General features: G+C 43.9%; 1 protein-coding gene across 1 annotated transcript in view; it reads left to right on the top strand.

Annotated features, from left to right (window-relative positions):
• VSIG10L2 (V-set and immunoglobulin domain containing 10 like 2) overlaps positions 1 to 18,909 on the top strand; it is a 102,279-nt gene that overhangs the window by 80,118 nt on the left and 3,252 nt on the right. The window contains exons 9-10 of the mRNA XM_073601154.1: positions 15,242 to 15,364; positions 17,694 to 17,718. Coding sequence (XP_073457255.1) covers positions 15,242 to 15,364; positions 17,694 to 17,718 — 148 coding nt within the window. The remainder of the gene's footprint in view (positions 1 to 15,241; positions 15,365 to 17,693; positions 17,719 to 18,909) is intronic.

The raw sequence follows: 18,909 nt of genomic DNA, 5'->3' as shown, positions 1-18,909 counted from the left end.
ATAAAACATTGCAGAATAGAATACAGTAAAAAAAGAGCAGAACAATAGAGAGAGAGAGAACAATAAAACGACAAATTTTTTTTTTTTTTTTTATATATATTTTTTGTGTTTTTTTTTTTTTTTTTTGTAACTGTAACCGGTTCCAGGTTCGGGTCTCTCAAAATGCGATGGCATCTTGGGAGACCCTGTGAAAGTGTGTCCTAGTCTGTGCAATGCTGTACCCTACGCTAATACTCAACTAGTGAATGGTAGCGTTCAAAACATTCACCAATGCAAAGACCAGGATTGCCATGACAGGAGGGACAATAATACCGGGTGTCACGCCTAAATCCGCGCTTTCTGCAGACACGACATTTTCTTTGGGGGGCTCGTTGGGTAGGGGTACTCGGGAGGACATAAAGAAAATGCCTCTCATGCAGCCGACTGCATTTGGTTGGGGATGTGAATGGGGGAAGTACGGGCGCTGCAGAAGCGGTGGGTTCCCAATTAGGATTGGCGAATGCAGCAGGAAGGGCACTATGGGCACGACGGGCCTGTGTTTGTCTTCTTGGTGGCAGCGGGACACTACTTGTGCTTGCCACCTCACCAGCTTGAACTGCACTTATGGGACTCGCCACGTCACCAAGTGTTACTGCAGTGCTGGTTTGACTACGACCGGGGTGTACTAGGCCGCTGGTGCTTGCCAGTTCACCAAAACGCTACCAGAAAAACTGTTAGCGATCGCAGGGATCAGGCCTGACTCTGCGAACGCTGCAGTTATGCGTTTAGTGTTTTGTAAGTGACAGTGATCGATCGATACTGCACTTGGGTGGGCTGGGCCGGGCGGAGGGGCAAAACGCAGGTACTAGCAGGTATCTGGGCTGATCCCGCTAACACTGCGTTTTTTGGAACCCTAAACTGCTGGGGACGCTAGTATAGATCTGATATTGATCCGTTCAGATACTATACCACTAAGGGAGGTGTATGCTGCGTGCGTGGGTGTTAGCGGTACTGGGACTGAACTGACGCTGCCTGGGGCGATGCAGACCCTATCTGACCCTAAAACCTAACTTATATCACCGCCGGGCGATCAGGGGGTTAAACCTTTATTCGGTAATAAACGGCGTGTGCCCTGACACTATAAAAAATAAACTAACTAACCAGCGTCACCTGTAACAGTTATACGGTGATCACTGGTGAAAGGGTTAACTAGGGGGCAATCAAGGGGTTAATTAGGTGGTATATGGGGGTCCCTGATGCTATAAAACGCTGACGGTGAACCTATATATTTACCTCCCTAACTAGCGTCACCAGTGACACTAATACACTGGTGACGGGGGGGTGATCAAGGGGTTGAAACTTTATTAGGGGGGGTTAGGGGGGTACCCTAGACCTAAAGGGGGCCTAACACACACTGCTCTACCAAACTAACTGTCACAAACTTACACCAATGTAGTAATCAGAAAAAAAAAACAAAAACTGCTATTGGTGTCACTGTGTCACGGGGGGGGGGGGTGATCGTGGGGTGATGGGGGGTGAAATGTGTGCCTAGTGTGTTTTACTGTAAGTGTAGTGTTTGTGCACTTACTCAGATGTCTTCTCTCCTCTGCGCCGGAACGGAAAATACCGACCCGAAGAGAGATGACATCACTTCCTCTGCCGCTGTTTACTATACAGCAGCAGAGGAAGATTCTCATTCGTTGGGAGCGATCGCAAGGGGGTGGCCACGAATGAGTGGTCTCCCCCTCAGCCTGGATCGCTCCCCTAACGAAGCCAACCGCCTCGGGCACAGTTTAAGAAAAATGCATCCCTTTAAATTCTATGTATGCCTTTACACTGGTCTGTTGCGCTTCCTTGGTGGTGTTAAAAATCCTGCTTGCTGCATTTTTGGTCAGTTAAAAAAAATAAATGCACCAAAAATGCACCTCCCAGTTGAAATGCATTACCTACGAAAAACACAGTAAAACACATAGTAAAATCGACGCAAAATCGTGTGCATTTCTTGTGTCATTATTGGCATTTTTTTCTCTTATCGACAAAATGGCGATAACACAATGTACGTCCGCCAAAATGTTGGTGCATCTCTACTTGTTACCCATATCAAGCAGTGCTTTGTACTGTACATCTACTGTAGCATCTCTGGTTTATATCATTCCTATGGCTGAACTATTCCTGTGACTGATCTGTAAAATCATGAAAGCGAATGTGAATTAATGATATAAATAGCAGGCTGTACCAGTAGGAGTTATTCCTGATAGTTGGGGAGTTTTTTTTTTTTAAGAAATCAACTTTGCAGCAAAGCAACGTATTGTGTTTTTTTTTTTTTTTTTACATGGCTTTGCTGTCATGTACAGGGCAGTTTGGTGTCCTTAATTTACAAAACTATGATGGGGCCTTACTATTTCCTAACTTTAAGGCCTCTTTCACACGGGGCAGATTCTATTTCGAATCACAGGGGTTCTGTGAGCTGATCCCCTGCTGATCGGAGTAGAGCAGGCGGATGACACATCTGTGTTCCCTCAGTTTCTGCAGGGCGGGTGTATGACACCCCCATGTCCGCTCCGTTTCTGTAGGGTGGACACGGAGAGAGCCCATTCTGCTGTATGGACAGCCGGGAGTAAACCATCTCTGCCATCCAACTACATGTGGCTATCTCTGATCTGCTTTACCTAAATGGGTTTTTTTTTAGCAGGCCTAATCTGACCTAGAGGTAGGAGGGTGTGAAGGGACAGAAGTCTGTTTACCTTCACCTGCCCATAGGCATGCATGGGACCTTCCAGTCAGGTATGCCTGAAAGATGGACAGGTGGACCTGTGTGAATGGTTTGCTGTATTGTAGTTTTTGGTTTATGGTGGGGAGTTGATCTTCTTAATGTCTGTGAAGTTTCTCATTTCTCAGGGTCATGGTGTATCTATAGTAGTTGGTTACAATCAACTGGACTTGTTCTCTAATGTTGAAGATGTTTTTTAGTTTCTCCGAACTATTTCTTCAGTTCTTCTGAGTGTCACGAAGATCCCCCCCCTCATATTTACAGTATATCTAAACAAGAAGTACAGTCTCCCAAGCCCAATCACTATGGAATCTGTAGATGATGATTGTATATATATATACAGTGGGGACGGAAAGTATTCAGACCCCCTTACATTTTTCACTCTTTGTTATATTGCAGCCATTTGCTAAAATCATTTAAGTTCATTTTTTTTCCTCATTAATGTACACACAGCACCCCATATTGACAGAAAAACACAGATTTGTTGACATTTTTGCAGATTTATTAAAAAAGAAAAACTGAAATATCACATGGTCCTAAGTATTCAGACCCTTTGCTCAGTATTTAGTAGAAGCACCCTTTTGATCTAATACAGCCATGAGTCTTTTTGGGAAAGATGCAGCAGGGGATCAAGTACTTTTTTCCCTCATATATATATATATATATATATATATATATATATATATATATATATATATATATATATATATATATATATATATATATATATATATATATATGAGGGAAAAAAGTACTTGATCCCCTGCTGATTTTATACGTTTGTACACTGACAAAGAAATGATCAGTCTATAATTTTAATGGTAGGTTTATTTTAACAGTGGGAGACAGAATAACAACAAAAATATCCACAAAAACACATTTAAAAAAAGTTATAAATTGATTTGCATTTTAATGAGTGAAATAACTATTTGACCCCTTCGCAAAAAACATGACTTAGTACTTGGTGGCAAAACCCTTGTTGGCAATCACAGAGGTCAGATGTTCCTTGTAGTTGGCCACCAGATTTGCACACATCTCAGGAGGGATTTTGTACCACTTCTTTTTGCAAATCCTCTCCAAGTCATTAAGGTTTCAAGGCTGACGTTTGGTAACTTGAACCTTCAGCTCCCTCCACATATTTTTTTTATGGGATTAAAGTCTGGAGACTGGCTAGCCCACACCAGGACCTTAACCACTTCAACCCCGGAAGAATTTACCCCCTTCCTGACCATAGCACTTTTTGCGATTCAGCACTGCGTCGCTTTAACCGACAATTGCGCGGTCGTGCGACGTTGTTCCCAAACAAAATTGACGTCCTTTTTTGCCCACAAATAGAGCTTTCTTTTGGTGGTATTTGATCACCTCTGCGGTTTTTATTTTTTGCGCTATAAAAAAAAGAGCGACAATTTGGAAAAAAAAGCATTATTTTTTAGTTTTTGCTATAATAAATATCCCCAAAAATATATTTAAAATTTTTTTTTTTCCTCAGTTTAGGCCGATACGTATTCTTCTACATATTTTTGTTAAAAAAAATCGCAATAAGCGATTATTGATCGGTTTGCGCAAAAGTTATAGCGTTTACAAAATAGGGGATAGTTTTATGGCATTTTTATTAATATATATTTTTTTTTAAATGGCATTCAGCGATTTTTATCATGACTGCGACATTATGGCGGACACATCGGACATTTTTGGGACCATTGTCATTTATACAGCAATCAGTGCTATACAAATGCACTGATTCCTGTGTAAATGACACTGGCAGTGAAGGGGTTAACCACTAGGTGGCAGTGTAGGGGTTAAGTGTGTCCTAGGGGCGTGTTTCTAACTGTGGGGGGCATGGCTGTGTGTGACACATCACTGATCTCTGCTCCGATGACAGGGAGCAGAGATCAGTGACACTGTCTCTAGGCAGAACGGGGAGATGCTTGTTTACATTAGCATCTCCCCGTTCCTCCTCCCCATGCGGCGATCGAGTCCGCGGGACCCGCAACCCGACTCACGGAGCTTGCCGCAGGCACGCCCGCTGGCCGCCTCTTAAAGGGGAATGTACAGGTACTTGATTCTGCCTATACAAGCCCTTCTGCCGCAGTATACCTGTGTGAGGTGGTCGCCAAGCGGTTAATGTGCTTCTTTCTGAGCCACTCCTTTGTTTCCTTGGCCATGTGTTTTGGGTCATTGTCATGCTGGAATACCCATCCACGACCCATTTTCAATGCCCTGGCTGAGGGAAGGAGGTTCTCACCCAAGATTTGACGGTACATGGCCTCGTCCATCGTCCCTTTGATGCAGTGAAGTTGTCCTTCCCCCCTTAGCAGAAAAACATCCCCAAAGTTTAATATTTCCACCTCCATGTTTGATGGTGAGGATGGTGTTCTTGGGGGTCATAGGCAGCATTCCTCCTCCTCCAAATACAGCGAGTTGAATTGATGCCAAAGAGCTCGATTCTGGTCTCATCTGACCACAACACTTTCACCCATTTTTCCTCTGAATCATTCAGATGTTCATTAGCAAACGTCAGACAGGCCTGTACATGTGCTTTTTTCAGCAGGGGGACCTTGGGGTCTCTGCAGTATTCACAGAGTAGTTGTTTGATGACTATGGTCCCAGCTGCCTTGAGATCATTGACAAGGTCCTCCCATGTAGTTCTGGGCTGGTTCCCCACCGTTCTCATGATCATTGAAACTCCACAAGGTGAGATCTTGCATGGAGCCCCAGACCGAGGGAGATTGACAGTTAAACTGTTGAAAAAAAATCAGTCGGTGCAATTTACTGTGAGAATTAAAATGACTAAAGTAGCTGCTGTCACTTAAAGTAATTTCACTTCCACCTACAAACAATATTATGTGCCAACAAACAGTGCTGCGCTACTAAAGTATCTTATAATATGACCAATTCGTAAACAATAGGGTAAGTGAAAAACAATAATATCCTACAAATTGACATTGCGCTATAAAATGCGTACAAAACTATTAATGTGAAAAATCTTATAACAAAAGTTCATGTGAATAATGCTTGAAGAAAATCCTGCCATAAATCAATTCACCAAAGGGTGCAAACAAGGACGAGTGTTCTCCACCGCCAGTTTCCCAGGCTGCTCACCTCGAGAAAGAGAAAAATCAGCAGTTATCCCCTTTGGGGAAATGATGATACCTGGCAAACTTATGGATCACAGACCTCCTTAGATGAATGGGTCCTCAATAGGGTTCCAAGAAGGATTTAATAGTAAAAAGGTACATTAATACACTTACAAATGAAGCACAATCAGCTTGTGCAAACTGCAAGGCATGGCAAACATCCAATTTCGAGATGCCCGTAGTGTGATATCAGTGCGTAAGCTCCGGCCCCAGATGCGTTTCGTCAGGGCGTTGACTTCCTCAGTTGTGCAAACCGCTGTAGGTGTACGTCGGTCTGTGCAGGGAGGCTACCAGGTGCCCATGGGTCCCGCAAACTCGATGTCCGCTGGCGACCCGCGATCGTGGCGCACAGAGGCAGAACGGGGAACTGCCTATGTAAACAAGGCGATTCCCCGTTCTGCCTAGTGACATGTTAGAGATCTGTTCCCAGTCATCGGGAACAGTGATCTCTGTCATATCCTAGGTAACCCATCCCCCCTACAGTTAGAACACAGTTAACCCCTTGATTGCCACCTAGTGTTAACCCCTTCCCTGCCAGTGACATTTATACAGTAATCAATGGCTATTTTTAGCTCTGATCACTGTATAATTGTCAATGGTCCCAAACAAGTGTCCGATCTGTCTGCCGCAATGTTGCAGTCCTGCTAAAAATCGCAGATCGCAACCAATACTAGTAAAAAAAATGTGTTTTTCTGGATATTTTTGTTATTCTGTCTCTCACTGTTCAAATAAACCGACCATTAAAATTTATAGACTGATCATTTCTTTTTCAGTGGGCAAATGTTCAAAATCAGCAGGGGATCAAATACTTTTTTCGCCCACTTCACTGTGTGTGTGTATATATATATATATACAACTTGTCTTTTTGGTTGTGTCACACAGAAAGTTTTTTCCTTTTTTCTTTTTTCCTTTTTTCTTTCACAAAAGGGGTGACAACAGAGTGTCCACCCTGACAGCTCCAGCCGCTGTCTCGGGTCCTCATTGGATAGATTGATAGCAGTGGGAGCGATTGGCTCCTGCTGCTGTCAATCAAATCCAGTAACACGGGGCGGGGCTGAGTCCTGCTGTCTGTGTCAATGGACGTAGCAGCAGGACTCGGGAGCACGCCCGCACGAGTGCCCCTATGGGATGCGGCTCTCGGTGGGGGTACTCGAGAAGAGAAGCCGGGGAGGGACCCCAGAGGAGGAGGATCGGGGGACACTGTGCAAAACCCTTGCACAGAGTAGGTAAATATAACATGTTTGTTTGTTTTGTTTTTTTAAACAAACCTTTAGTATCCCATTAAAGCGGAGTTCCACCCAAAAATGGAATTTCCACTTTAAGTACAGGTGACCCCCCTGACATGCCACATTTGGCATGTCATTTTTTTGGGAGGGGAGCGGGTACCCTGTTTTTAGAGGCACCTGGCTCCCTCTTCCTCCCTGGCACTGCGGCGCCGGAAGAAAGATCACCTCTCCCCCCCCTCCCTCCCTGCAATCTTCTGGGACACGTCATAGGTCCCAGAAGATTGCCCAGCCATTCACAGCGCGCAGCGAGGCTTGCGCATGCGCAGTGCGCACCCAGCTGTGGAGCCACAGCCGGGCACCCACAGTTAGAATGCCGGCGCCGCGGAGAGGAGCAGGGCTTCGTACGCCCACATCGCTGGACCGTAGGACAGGTGAGTGTCTGATTATTAAAAGTCAGCAGCTACACTTTTTGTAGCTGCTGACTTTTAAATGGGTGGAACTCCGCTTTAAGTGACAGTCAATAAACTCATTAAAATATGTTGCAGAATTTTTTTTTTTTTTTAAATGTATGAATAAAATTGCATCAATAAAATTACGAAGTAAAGTGTAAAGTCCAACTCCTCTTGACAATAATAAAAGTCCACCAAAGTGTTCCTTCACACCGTCGTGCAACACCAGAAAAAGTGAATCCTTAACCACTCTCACTAGATCAAACTCACCAGAACAATAGGCTGGCAAAATTATAAACCAGACATGTACGCCAAATGTCTCCCAGCGATCACTGAATTTGCTCCTCTCCCAAAACAGACATTGGTCAGAATCCCATCTCATATGTCATAGTATCAAATGTGGGAAACAAAAAGAGGGAAGGAGGCTCCCATTGTGTAAAATCGTAATTCCAGGCTTTATTCACAATCAATAAACATTCCACTCACATGTTAAGAGTCTACCCAACACTAGGGAAAACACGCTCAGCTGTGTTAGTCGTTCGCCTCTAGTCAATCCATGGACCGCAAGCACGATCCGGCATACCTGGTGACGTCAGCCTCCCTGCCCTACACGTTTCGTCATGCGATGCCCTCACGGAGCTGCAGGCGAGTGTTATATAAGACGAGCACATTTTTTTAGACGTTTTAACTTAAATAAAATAAATAGATATATGAGTGATGTCTTCCTATACGAGTAGCGTCATGCCACAACTCTCTAAAAGAAAAGAGAGGCGCCTTTAAGTGTAGCAATATGTTTACATTTAATGAAGGTACAACATTTAGCAACTCACATGGTTGATGAATAAAACAGGCACATCTAAGTATGCAGGCATCCGGGGTAAAGCTGTACACATAGACCGCCCTCCGCACCGCCATCAACATCATCTCTCCCATGTTGCGCTCCACCAGCGCTTCAAGCCTCGCTTTCAGATCGCTCTACTGCAGGATAGTCTTCCATGTCATGATTGCAGACTGACAGCGTTGAGAGCCGGCAGTGCGGAGTATGCCTCCTACAAGCTCTAACCAGACACTGATAGAAGTCCCACGACCGCTATATACTGCTGATAAGAATATATTTAACTAAAATAATTGCATTTCCATATTCTGTTTACTGTGGGAGACCAGATATATTGAATGCAGGCTCCTGGGTTTAGTAAGACTTTCATTATAATATTAAGGAGCTACTTCCTGCAGGTATTCATGCTGTCGCCCATTATCCTTACATATTTAAATGCTGGTATATTCCCAATATTCTTTGTTGCACAAGTTATTTATTGAAGGGATTTACTGCATGATCCTTTTAAATTAGGGTTTAGGGTAGCGTCTAGGCGCGAGATGTTTGGGTGGAAATGTGGGTGTAAGTGGGGCATAGCTCCCAACTGTCCCTTATTTCGAGGGACTGCCATTCATTCTGAACATTATCCGTCTGTCCCTCTTTCCCCCTCATTTGTCCCTCATTTTGGTCTGATCTATATCTATCTATCTATCAAAAAGTGCCAAACCTTTCATCCAATTTCTAAATTGCTGCATTTGTAAATTTCAAAAGCCAATATAAAGGGAATAGTAGTGGTAAAAAAGCACTTGTGGGTTTAACTAATCATTGTCTGTAAAATTTTCTCTTAAGGCGGCGTGGCAGGGGGCGTGTCCTATGCCTACATACTTTTGGTAATAGGTGTCCCTCATCCCCATCTCAAAAAGTTGGGAGGTATGGTGGAACAGGTATTTTAGATGGGCTCCCGTATGATTTGACATTGGTGAATATCCCGAGGAAGCCTTTTGTGACAAAACACATAAATGTGGAACTGACATCAGACGCTGGGTACACCTGGAAGTACCGGGACATTCTATGTGTGGGAGCGGCGTACTGATTCATTGATTACTTCGACGATTTTCATGTAAATAAAATAATTTTAATAAAGCACTCTTTATATACAACATTGCACTATGGAGTTGGCTTTGTTTTAATGCTCATTTGATGGTGCAGAGTGGAGGAACGAGGCACACAGCATCAATTCACCTGAAGGAGAGGGGAGAGGTGCTGAATGTGCTCTTACCTGTGCAAATCAGAGAGCGAGGTGTACAGCCGAGGCCCTGGTGGGGGGAGGAGAGCAAGGGGGATATGCTGGATGCTCTCCTATCTTTCTACCTAAAGTTTTCCATGACCTGATTAAAAATAAGGGGCCATGTAAATCTGGTGAGCCTTTTTTAGTATTTAGGTCACTAAGCACAGAGGTGGAGCATATTTGATTATCTGAATTTCAGTGTTTTTATTTTTGCTGAATTATTTTTGTTGCACATGTTTAGATAGTTGATAATTACACGTGTTTACATATACTGTGTGTTCACATTTATGCTTGTTTCACAATTTTCATTGATATAAGGCAGGCTTTTTCAACCAGTTAACCCTAGAGGAACCCCAAAAATAATTTCATGTTTTGAGGAACCCTTACAAAAACCAAACCATCAGGGCTCAATAGGAACAATGCTCCTTATATTGGTGGTCAATAGGAAGAATGCCCCCCTTAAAGTGGTGTTCAGAATGCCAACCTATAAAGACAGCGAAAAGGATATTTCGTGTCATGCTGCTAGCTTTGCTAAGTGATGCTGAACCTTAAACTCTGTAGACATTATCAAATAGGTGGTTCATCAGCCACAGCTCAAGGAACCCCTAGCAACCTCTGGAGGAACCCTGGTTAAGAATGGCTGATATAAGGATATAGTGCTGGCTTATTCTATTTATAATTTTTTCATACCCCCCCAGGGGGGTGGTTTACTTATCCAGCTGCTGGGGTGTAAGTATAATTAAATTGCGAGCCTCTAAATATTTTATTTTTATGAACTGATGGATGCAAAATGCGCACTCACCAGGAATTCTTTCATATTTTCTATGGAGTTTTAATTTTCTAGAAGTAGAGCATGACTTTTATGAAAGAGAAATTATAATGTTTTATGCCATTTTTTTGTTTCTATTAAAAAATGCATTGTAAAATGTTTTTTTTTTTTTCCTGGTTAAAGTATACAATCTTTGTTTTACATAAACCTTTAGTACACAACACGGGATCCCCGGAGCTTTGTGGGCTATCTAAAAAAGTCAGCAGAGCAGATCCTGATTGCTTTGCAGCTTGTTTTTCTGACTATACCTCAGACTTGCCAATCAGATAAGGGAAGAGTCAATGCTCTGCATTGCTTATTGAGTTCGGCAAAAAAAATGTTTCCATTTTATTACAAAAAGCCAGATGTGAAAAGGAGGCTAGAGCTCCACCGCCTGGCTGAAAATAGAACACAAAAAATAACACATCCTGACACTTATAAAGAAAATATGAAAACAAATCCCATCCCAATGTTAAAGGTCTTTGTAAGTAATGTTTTAGTTACTGAAGCTTAACAGGTCTAAAAAAATTTGTGTGCATTATTGCCTTCATGTATGGGTTTTGCCATCAGATACATTATATAGGTTTTTTAGGTTGCTTTTTTAGCAATACTGTAGTGGCAGGGGATGGACTCTAACAGTAATGACATGCAGTTTAAATGGTCATAAAGTATATACTTAAATTAACTTCTGCTATTTTTGTTTTAATAAATGGGCTCCTGTCAAATGAAGCCCTCCTGTTCTGCTGCTCATTACGGGCGCTTCCATCTTCTACCAGCCTTCCTTCCAGGTTCGATCTGTTTGGCAACTTAAATGGCTTGGTTGCAGCGGCGTCATTCATGTGCTTTGGGCAGTACCCAAAACACTTTAGGTGCTCTCCCTAGGCTGACCCTAGTTGTCAGGAACCTTTCCCTGCCCTAATCTGTGGGTACCTGTCCCTGACCTACCACTTGCTTCAGGCACGCCCAAATGATGCGGTTCACCCTATTTATAAGGTCCCTCGTCAAGATGGCTGCCTTAGATCTTGAGGGATTTTAGTGTCCAATCAGACAAGTGTCTTCCCTGAGAGAAATTAAGTTCACAAGGAGACCGTTCCCTTAATAAACTCCACCTGTAGCAATAGCACAGTGCCACCTACATCTGCACCTTCCTTTACATGCAGCATCTAAATATGCCTTTGCAGTCGAATAAGCACCAGAATTGGACCAGACTTCCCGGTGCACTTGGCAATATTAACGGATCTACTGAGACACAACCATGTTTTTTCTCAACACTACAGGTTTGCTGGGGACACTTTTGGTGAGGGGTGTAACCAGTGCTGGGACAAGATCATCCAGTGCCCAGGGCAAAAATGACAAATTCCACCCTCCCTTTTTTATTAGATACGAGCTTATGAGGAGGAGGGGGAGAGAGAGAGAGAGAGCACAGCCTGCACCTCCTCCTCGCTCTCCCCTCCTCTCCTTGCCGCTTCCAGCAATTAACTGGCAGAAGTAGTGATGCCGCTGTCACTTCTCCTGTCAGCCTTATAATAAAAGGAACTTGAGGCACCCCCATCCCTACAATATACGCTGTGCCCAGGGCAGCCGCCCCTTCTGCATATCTCTTGTCCCGGCCCTGGGTGTAACTGGTACTCTGCTCTGCCAGCATAGAGCAGTGCAGCATCATTTCAACTCAGGGAAATATTTTTACAACATTTTGAAACAAATATCAGTCAAAATCATAACACATGGCGGTATAGAGATAGCATGTTTATGAGATAACATGGTGTGGGACTTCAAATGGGTTTTAGGTATATAAGGCTAAATTATTTTATCCCAACTTTACACACTTTAATTTACCAGTTAAAACTGCTGTGTTCCCCAGAAAGAATCAGCACCTGGCCATAATTTTGTGGTGGCTGCTCACACGCACACCTGCGGGGAAAGGTGGGTAGGTCTTAGCTGGACTAAGCGCATCATTTCCCATGAGCAGTGCAGTAGTCTGCACTTGCTTTTAGTCGCAAGGTCTGTGGATGAAGCCAAGCATGGCCAGCCACTGTTTGACTAGCTAGAGGCCGGTCACTTGAGGAAGGCAATACACTTGACCATGCCTACCATTTGCATCATTACATTCCACTCTAGTCTCAGTACAAGGGTGACAACACTGCAGTGCATTCCATAGCAAAAGAAGAGCATTGTCACCCTTTCAGAGGAAAAACGCTGTTGACAGGATTACTGGGTATTAGCTCTGTGACAGAGTTCAGTCTCATCAGATATTAGCAGATGTTTTTTTATGTCACAGGAATACCTATCAGGAACCATGAATCAGACCGTGACAGAAGTAAAGTTAATTCACACTTGTTTAACTTGTTTAATAATAATAAGGTAAACAGAGTAAGCGTAATCAAAACAAGCCAGAGTTCAGTAACCGGATCGGGTAGTCAGCCAAGCAAATGTCAGAGAGCCAGAGATAAACGTAGTAGTACAGCAAGCAGGATCAGGAGCCAGAAGGAACGTCAGCCGAGCAAGTCTTCAACAGGAACGCAGGAGAAAGTCTCTGTGATGTTGACAAAGGCGAAGGCAGAGATCAAGTGAGCTGGACGACTTTAAGTAGGCAGGACTGACGAGCAGAATCAACAACAGCTGGGTAACTGTGGAGAGAGATGGGAATTAGCCGACAGCTGAGCGGCCAGCTCAGAGAAGGAAGGGCTGAGCCCGGCCCTGACAGTACCACATTTTTACCCAGTCAAGCGGTCAGACTCCCACTGTGCTTCACTCTGCTGCTTTAAGTAGTAGATTGATGGCGCTGGAGCCTCCGATAGATACAGTATACTTGGGCGTTAATAATATGTTTGACAAAAACGTACTAGTGGTATCCCAATAGGGTGTCTAGGTGATGGGTAGGCTGCTCTTGTGAACCAAAGAACTGGGACAGTTTCCACGGACTGTAGACATAGTATTTGAGTGTGAAAATCGAAATGCCACGCCAAAGGTTAGAGCCCAAAAAAAAGGTTTTATTCCAAACATATCACAGGTGCTACAGCCAACGCGTTTCAGGGATCACATATCATCCTCTTCATCAGGGCTTAAGATATACAGTATCCGCTGTTGAGAATAATTTCAACTGCGTTGTGAGCACTCAGTACTGGTTCTCATCAGCTGCTGAACCATGGTTTTAAATGATCAATTTGAGTCCTTACCAGATGCTATATATCCTAAAGCACAGGGGGTAGGCAACCTGGGGCCCTTCAGCTGTTGTGGAACTATATTTCCCATGAGACATTGCAAGGCTGGCAGTTACAATTACTCCCAGAGGCATGATGGGACTAGTAGTCCTACAACAGCTGGAGAGCCCCGGGTTGCCTACCCCCTGTCCTAAAGGATAAGTTCACCTTTAAAAAATAAACGCCTATTTTTTTGCTGGCAAAAACATTTTCATTTATTTAATTTTTTTCTAAGGAGCCTGCAGAGCATTACACCCGCGATCAGCAAATCGCATGCGCAATGTCCATCTCCAGCAGACTCGTAGGATTGCTGTCTGCTTGTACCTTGTATGGGCAGGCAGTTACCTGAGAGCGGGAAGATCAATGGACTATGAGGATGATCACCCCAGCACCCTTGCAGCTCATTGAAAACTACAAGCCATCAGCAGCCATGACGCATCTGTGTGGGCGGATCCCGCACGTCCGTGTAGATTTCAGCGCCCCCCCCCCCCCCTACTGTCATATGGGGTGGGGACGCTGCAGATGCTGGAACCTTTTACTTGTTCCAAGAGTGAACTTGTCCTTTAAGTCCTTACGAAGGAGGTGATTTGTGGTCCATGCAACACATTAGCTTCAGCACCTGCATTACGTTTGGAATAAAACCCTTTTTTTGTACTCTAACCTTTTTTTGTGGCGCTTCAAGGCATGATGGGACTTGTAGTTTTGCAACAGCTGGAGGTCCGCTAATTGCATATCCCTGGCATAGACACTAAGGCTGCATTCACACCTGAGTGTTTCAAAGTTGCGCGTTTTTACCGCAATTTTTTTTCCCACGATTTTGTTCAGGTCACCAATGTAAAAGCCAGAAAAACGCCTGTAATCTGCCCCAAAGACGCTCATGTTCTTTTTTGAGCGTAGGGCGTTTTTCAGGTGTTTTGCTTCAGGTGACAAAACGCTCAGATGTGAACAGGTGCCATTGAAATGAATGGGATTTTGCTTGTTGGGCGTTTTTCAGACGTTTTTTCGGGCGTTTTACGAGCGTTTTATGAGCTGAAAACGCTCGGGTGTGATCGCTGCCTAAATCCCTCAGCGTGTCGGAAGTCGGCATCATGTTAATTTGCATAAATTCGCCTCCTACTGCCAGACTCATAATCCCATTTAAAGTACATAAATCAGAATAGGTAAGGATCACCACCTGATACAAAGTAACAATATACACGGGGTTAATCCAGCCTATTGGGTGACCTATCAGCTTTTCCAGATCTCAAGAGAAATGTGATAAATGATTACATTTGAAGATTTGAACATTAGACTGGAGTTCCTCTTTAAAGTGAACCTAAACTTGGCTTCTTTTCTAACTTTGTCAGTTTATTATGTAATCTGTGTTCAGGCAGAGCCTGTGATTGGCTGGTTAGGTAGAGACAGACGACGCGTTCTGCCTTTAACGCACTTTCTGCCTGATGACAGCAGCTGATGATATGGGGGGGGGGTTAAAACCATCTGAGAAGAAGTAAATGTTTAGCTCAGCTGTGTCTTCTGTATCCATGTGCCCCTCATCACATATAAACATTGCCCAATGGTTTTCTTGCAGCGGATCCTCCAGACAATGTTTACCCTGTTGCCATAGGGGCTGGATTTGCAGGCATGTTGGTGGCAGTTGTAGTGAGTCTCCTGGTGTTCCAGTACATTGCCAGAAACCGCCAGAACCACCCACGTAAGTTTCGTCTTGGTCACTTTCTAAAAAGTCAGTGATGCCATTTACTGTATGTGCTACTTACTGTATGTAACTGTGGCATGCAGTTAAGGTTTTATCTTCCACACTCCAACAACAAGGGCTTACCCCACCCAGGTCTTGGTGTGAACCCTCAATCCCACTAGGGAGCAGTGTTAATTTTGTCGTAGAAAATATTTTCGTTGACTAAATTAACACTGGCACTGGAGATTTTAGTAGACTAAAATACAACTAAACCAGTTCAGGTGACTAAAATGGCATGTTAGTAAAAAAAAAAAAAAAAAATACAACTAAAACTAAATCAAAATTTAGCATAAAAAATAAAGTGATTGTAAAGTCTCAGTTTTTTTTCTATTGAAATAACAAACATGTTATATTTGTGCAGGCCGGTCAAGTTCCTCCACCCCAAACTCACTCATCCATGTCTTTATGGACCTTGCTTTGTGCACCAGTACAAATCATTTGGTGGAGGGGGTATTATGGTGTGGGGTTGTTTTTCAGGGGTTGGGCTTGGCCCCTTGGTTCCAGTGAAGGGAACTCCTAAGGTGTCAGCATACCAAGACATTTTGGACAATTTCATGCTCCCAACTTTGTGGGAACAGTTTGAGGATGACCCCTTCCTGTTCCAACATGACTGCGCACCAGTGCACAAAGCAAGGTCCATAAAGACACGGATGAGCGAGTTTGGGGTGGAGGAACTTGACTGGCCTGCACAGAGTCCTGACCTCAACCCAAGAGAACAGCTTTGGAATGAATTAGAGCACAGACTGGAAAGCCAGGCCTTCTTGTCCAACATCAGTGCCTGACCTCACAAATGTGCTTCTGGAAGAATGGTCAAACATTCCCATAAGACCAGGGATCTTCAAACTAAGGCCTTCCAGCTGTTGCAGAACTACACATCCCAACAGGGATTGTAAAACTCTGACATTCACAGACATGACTAGGCATGATGGGAATTGTAGTTCCTCAACTGGAGGGTCATAGTGTGGAGACCCCTGCTATAGACACACTCCTAAACCTTGTGGACGGCCTTCCCAGAAGAGTTGAAGCTGTTATAACTGCAAAGGGTGGGCCAACTCAATACTGAACCCTACGGACTAAGACTGGGATGCCATTAAAGTGGTTGTACAACCACTTTTACCTACAGGTGAGCCTATATTGAGGCTTACCTGTAGGTGCTTGAAATATCTCCTAAACCTCTGCAGTTTAGGAGATATTTACTAAAACGAGCGACGATGACTATGGCGCATGCTCCCTTTAGAAAGGGCACATCGTGCCGTTTCTAATAGGGGTCGTGCCGTGACTGGCGGCTCCCTCGCACATGCACGGGAGTGACGTCAAGCGACTCCGGCCAGTCACAGAGCCGGAGTTTGCAGCCCGGAAGGAAGAGGGGCGAAGATGGATGCTCGGTGTTCGTGGGGACAACGCCGACCGCGCAAGCTTCGGTGTCAGGTAAGTGACACATAATGGGCTACTATGCGATGTATACTAGCCCATTATGCTTTACCTTTTCAGGGAAATAAAGAGGAAGTAAAACCCACCAGGGTTTACGTCCTTTTTAAAGTTCATGTGTAAAGACATGCGTCCTAATAGTTTTGACAATATAGTGTATGTCTGTGTAGAGGTTATAGGTGTTTTTTGTTTTGTTTTGGTTTGGTTTTTTTAGCTTTAGGCAGGTATGTTTCCTTTGTGCTTTGACATACCTTGCATTTCCAATGTGTTTTTTGAATTCAAGATTTGGAGTGAATAGAGCCAATAATAAAAGCTTGTTGCCAGTGCAGCAAAACACATCTTTTAATCTGTTGCTATTGACATCTTTGGGCCTAAAACACAGAAAAAATAGAAAAGTATTTTTCAAGATGTGCTGCACTGCAGAGCAGAGATGGGAACAATCTTTTCTTCTTTTTTTTTTTTAATGGGGGACTTGGACACATGCATTTTTAGCTTGTTTTAAGCTGCAAACAGTGTAAATGGGCCTTTGTTTTTTTTAGCAGAGGAAATGACCTCGGCCAAGCTATTCCTGCAGTGGGAATGAAGGGACGTAAATGAACCATTGTAGTAGCTGCTGCCTTTGACTTGTTTGACATAATTGTCCATTTCTGCCAGGATAGACCGGCCTCCGATACTAATCCAGCGTATCTCCTCTCCGCCTGAAGCAGCAAGCCAGCCCTCCCTTGTTTGATGAACTTGTTTATTATATATTTGTATTTCAGTCATTTTATAGAACGTAGAATAATTTACTAATATCTGGCCTCATTGTTAGTACTGAAACACTTCTTTGATTTTTTTTTTTTTTTTTTTCTTTGTCTAGGGCTCCATGATTGGTTCTTCAGAGCGTAAGTCATCTATGATTTGTGTGCATCAGATATTTTCGCATTTGCTTTAAATCAGGGGTAGGCAACTTTAAAGAGGCGGAGATCTACCTGAACAACACTGGAGAAGTCAAAGATCACCGGGCACAGTGTCACCTCCTCACATCTTATTTAAACCTCTAACTGCTGTACTACCGTGACACAATAGCATGCATTGCACGGCAATCATGGGCTTAAATCAGGTGGTGAGGAGACAACATATGGCACACTCGGATCTCTTTTCAGAGGAGCAGCAGTGCCTGCTGCACTGTGATTGAGCCCTTAGTTGCATTCGGCAGTGGCACCCTTAGGGCTCGATCACACAAAGTTGGGGGATGGTAAAACCCTGCGGTCGATCCATGGATTTCCTATCCCCTTTAGCCGCTGAGGCAGCAGCCAAACATGCCGCAGCAGGAATTAAACCCCCTGTTGCTTTTGGTGGATACTTCTGCCTGCCAATCGTGACCCATTCAAGTAAATGAGGCCTTTCTGCAAGTGCCCAGCAACTGCATGCTTCTGCGCGGTCCAAGGGGTTACAGCGGGTGGTGAGAAAGCAATACAACACTGCCTGATTGAACCCCTTGTTTGCTGTACTCCACAAGGTTGCAGGACCTTTACAGAGCGGCCTCATTCGCTCGATCAATCAAATTACCCAGTCCCAGACATGGAGACCATAATCCAGCCAAGCAGTGTTTAAAGAGGTCCATCAAATAAAGATATGTACAGTATATTACAAAAGTGAGTACACCCCTCACATTTTTGTAAACACAGTAAAACCTCAGATTGCGAGTAACGCGGGTTTTGCAATATGAGCTTTTTTTAAAAAAATCCTGACTTGATTTGCGAGAGGTGTCTCACAAGATGAGCAGGATTCAAGCCTCTGGGGTGTGCAGTACCGCATGTGGCCATAGGTGGGGGGGCGCCGGTGACACTCGGAAACACTCCATTCCCGAATGGTCTCCGAACATCTCTGGTGCCCCCCCACCTATGGCCACATGCGGTACTGCATACACTAGCAGTGACACTGGAACCAATTATCTGTTTCCAATGATTCCTATGGGGAAACTCGCTTTGATATACGAGTGCTTTGGATTACAAGCATTCTTCTGGAGTGGATTATGCTCGTAATCCAAGGTACTACTGTATTTTATTATATCTTTTCATGTGACAACACTG

The sequence above is a fragment of the Aquarana catesbeiana genome, linkage group LG10 (genome assembly GCF_042186555.1).
Source record: "Aquarana catesbeiana isolate 2022-GZ linkage group LG10, ASM4218655v1, whole genome shotgun sequence".
Classification (NCBI taxonomy): Eukaryota; Metazoa; Chordata; class Amphibia; order Anura; family Ranidae; genus Aquarana; species Aquarana catesbeiana.
This window is presented reverse-complemented; position numbering and strand designations above follow the sequence as displayed.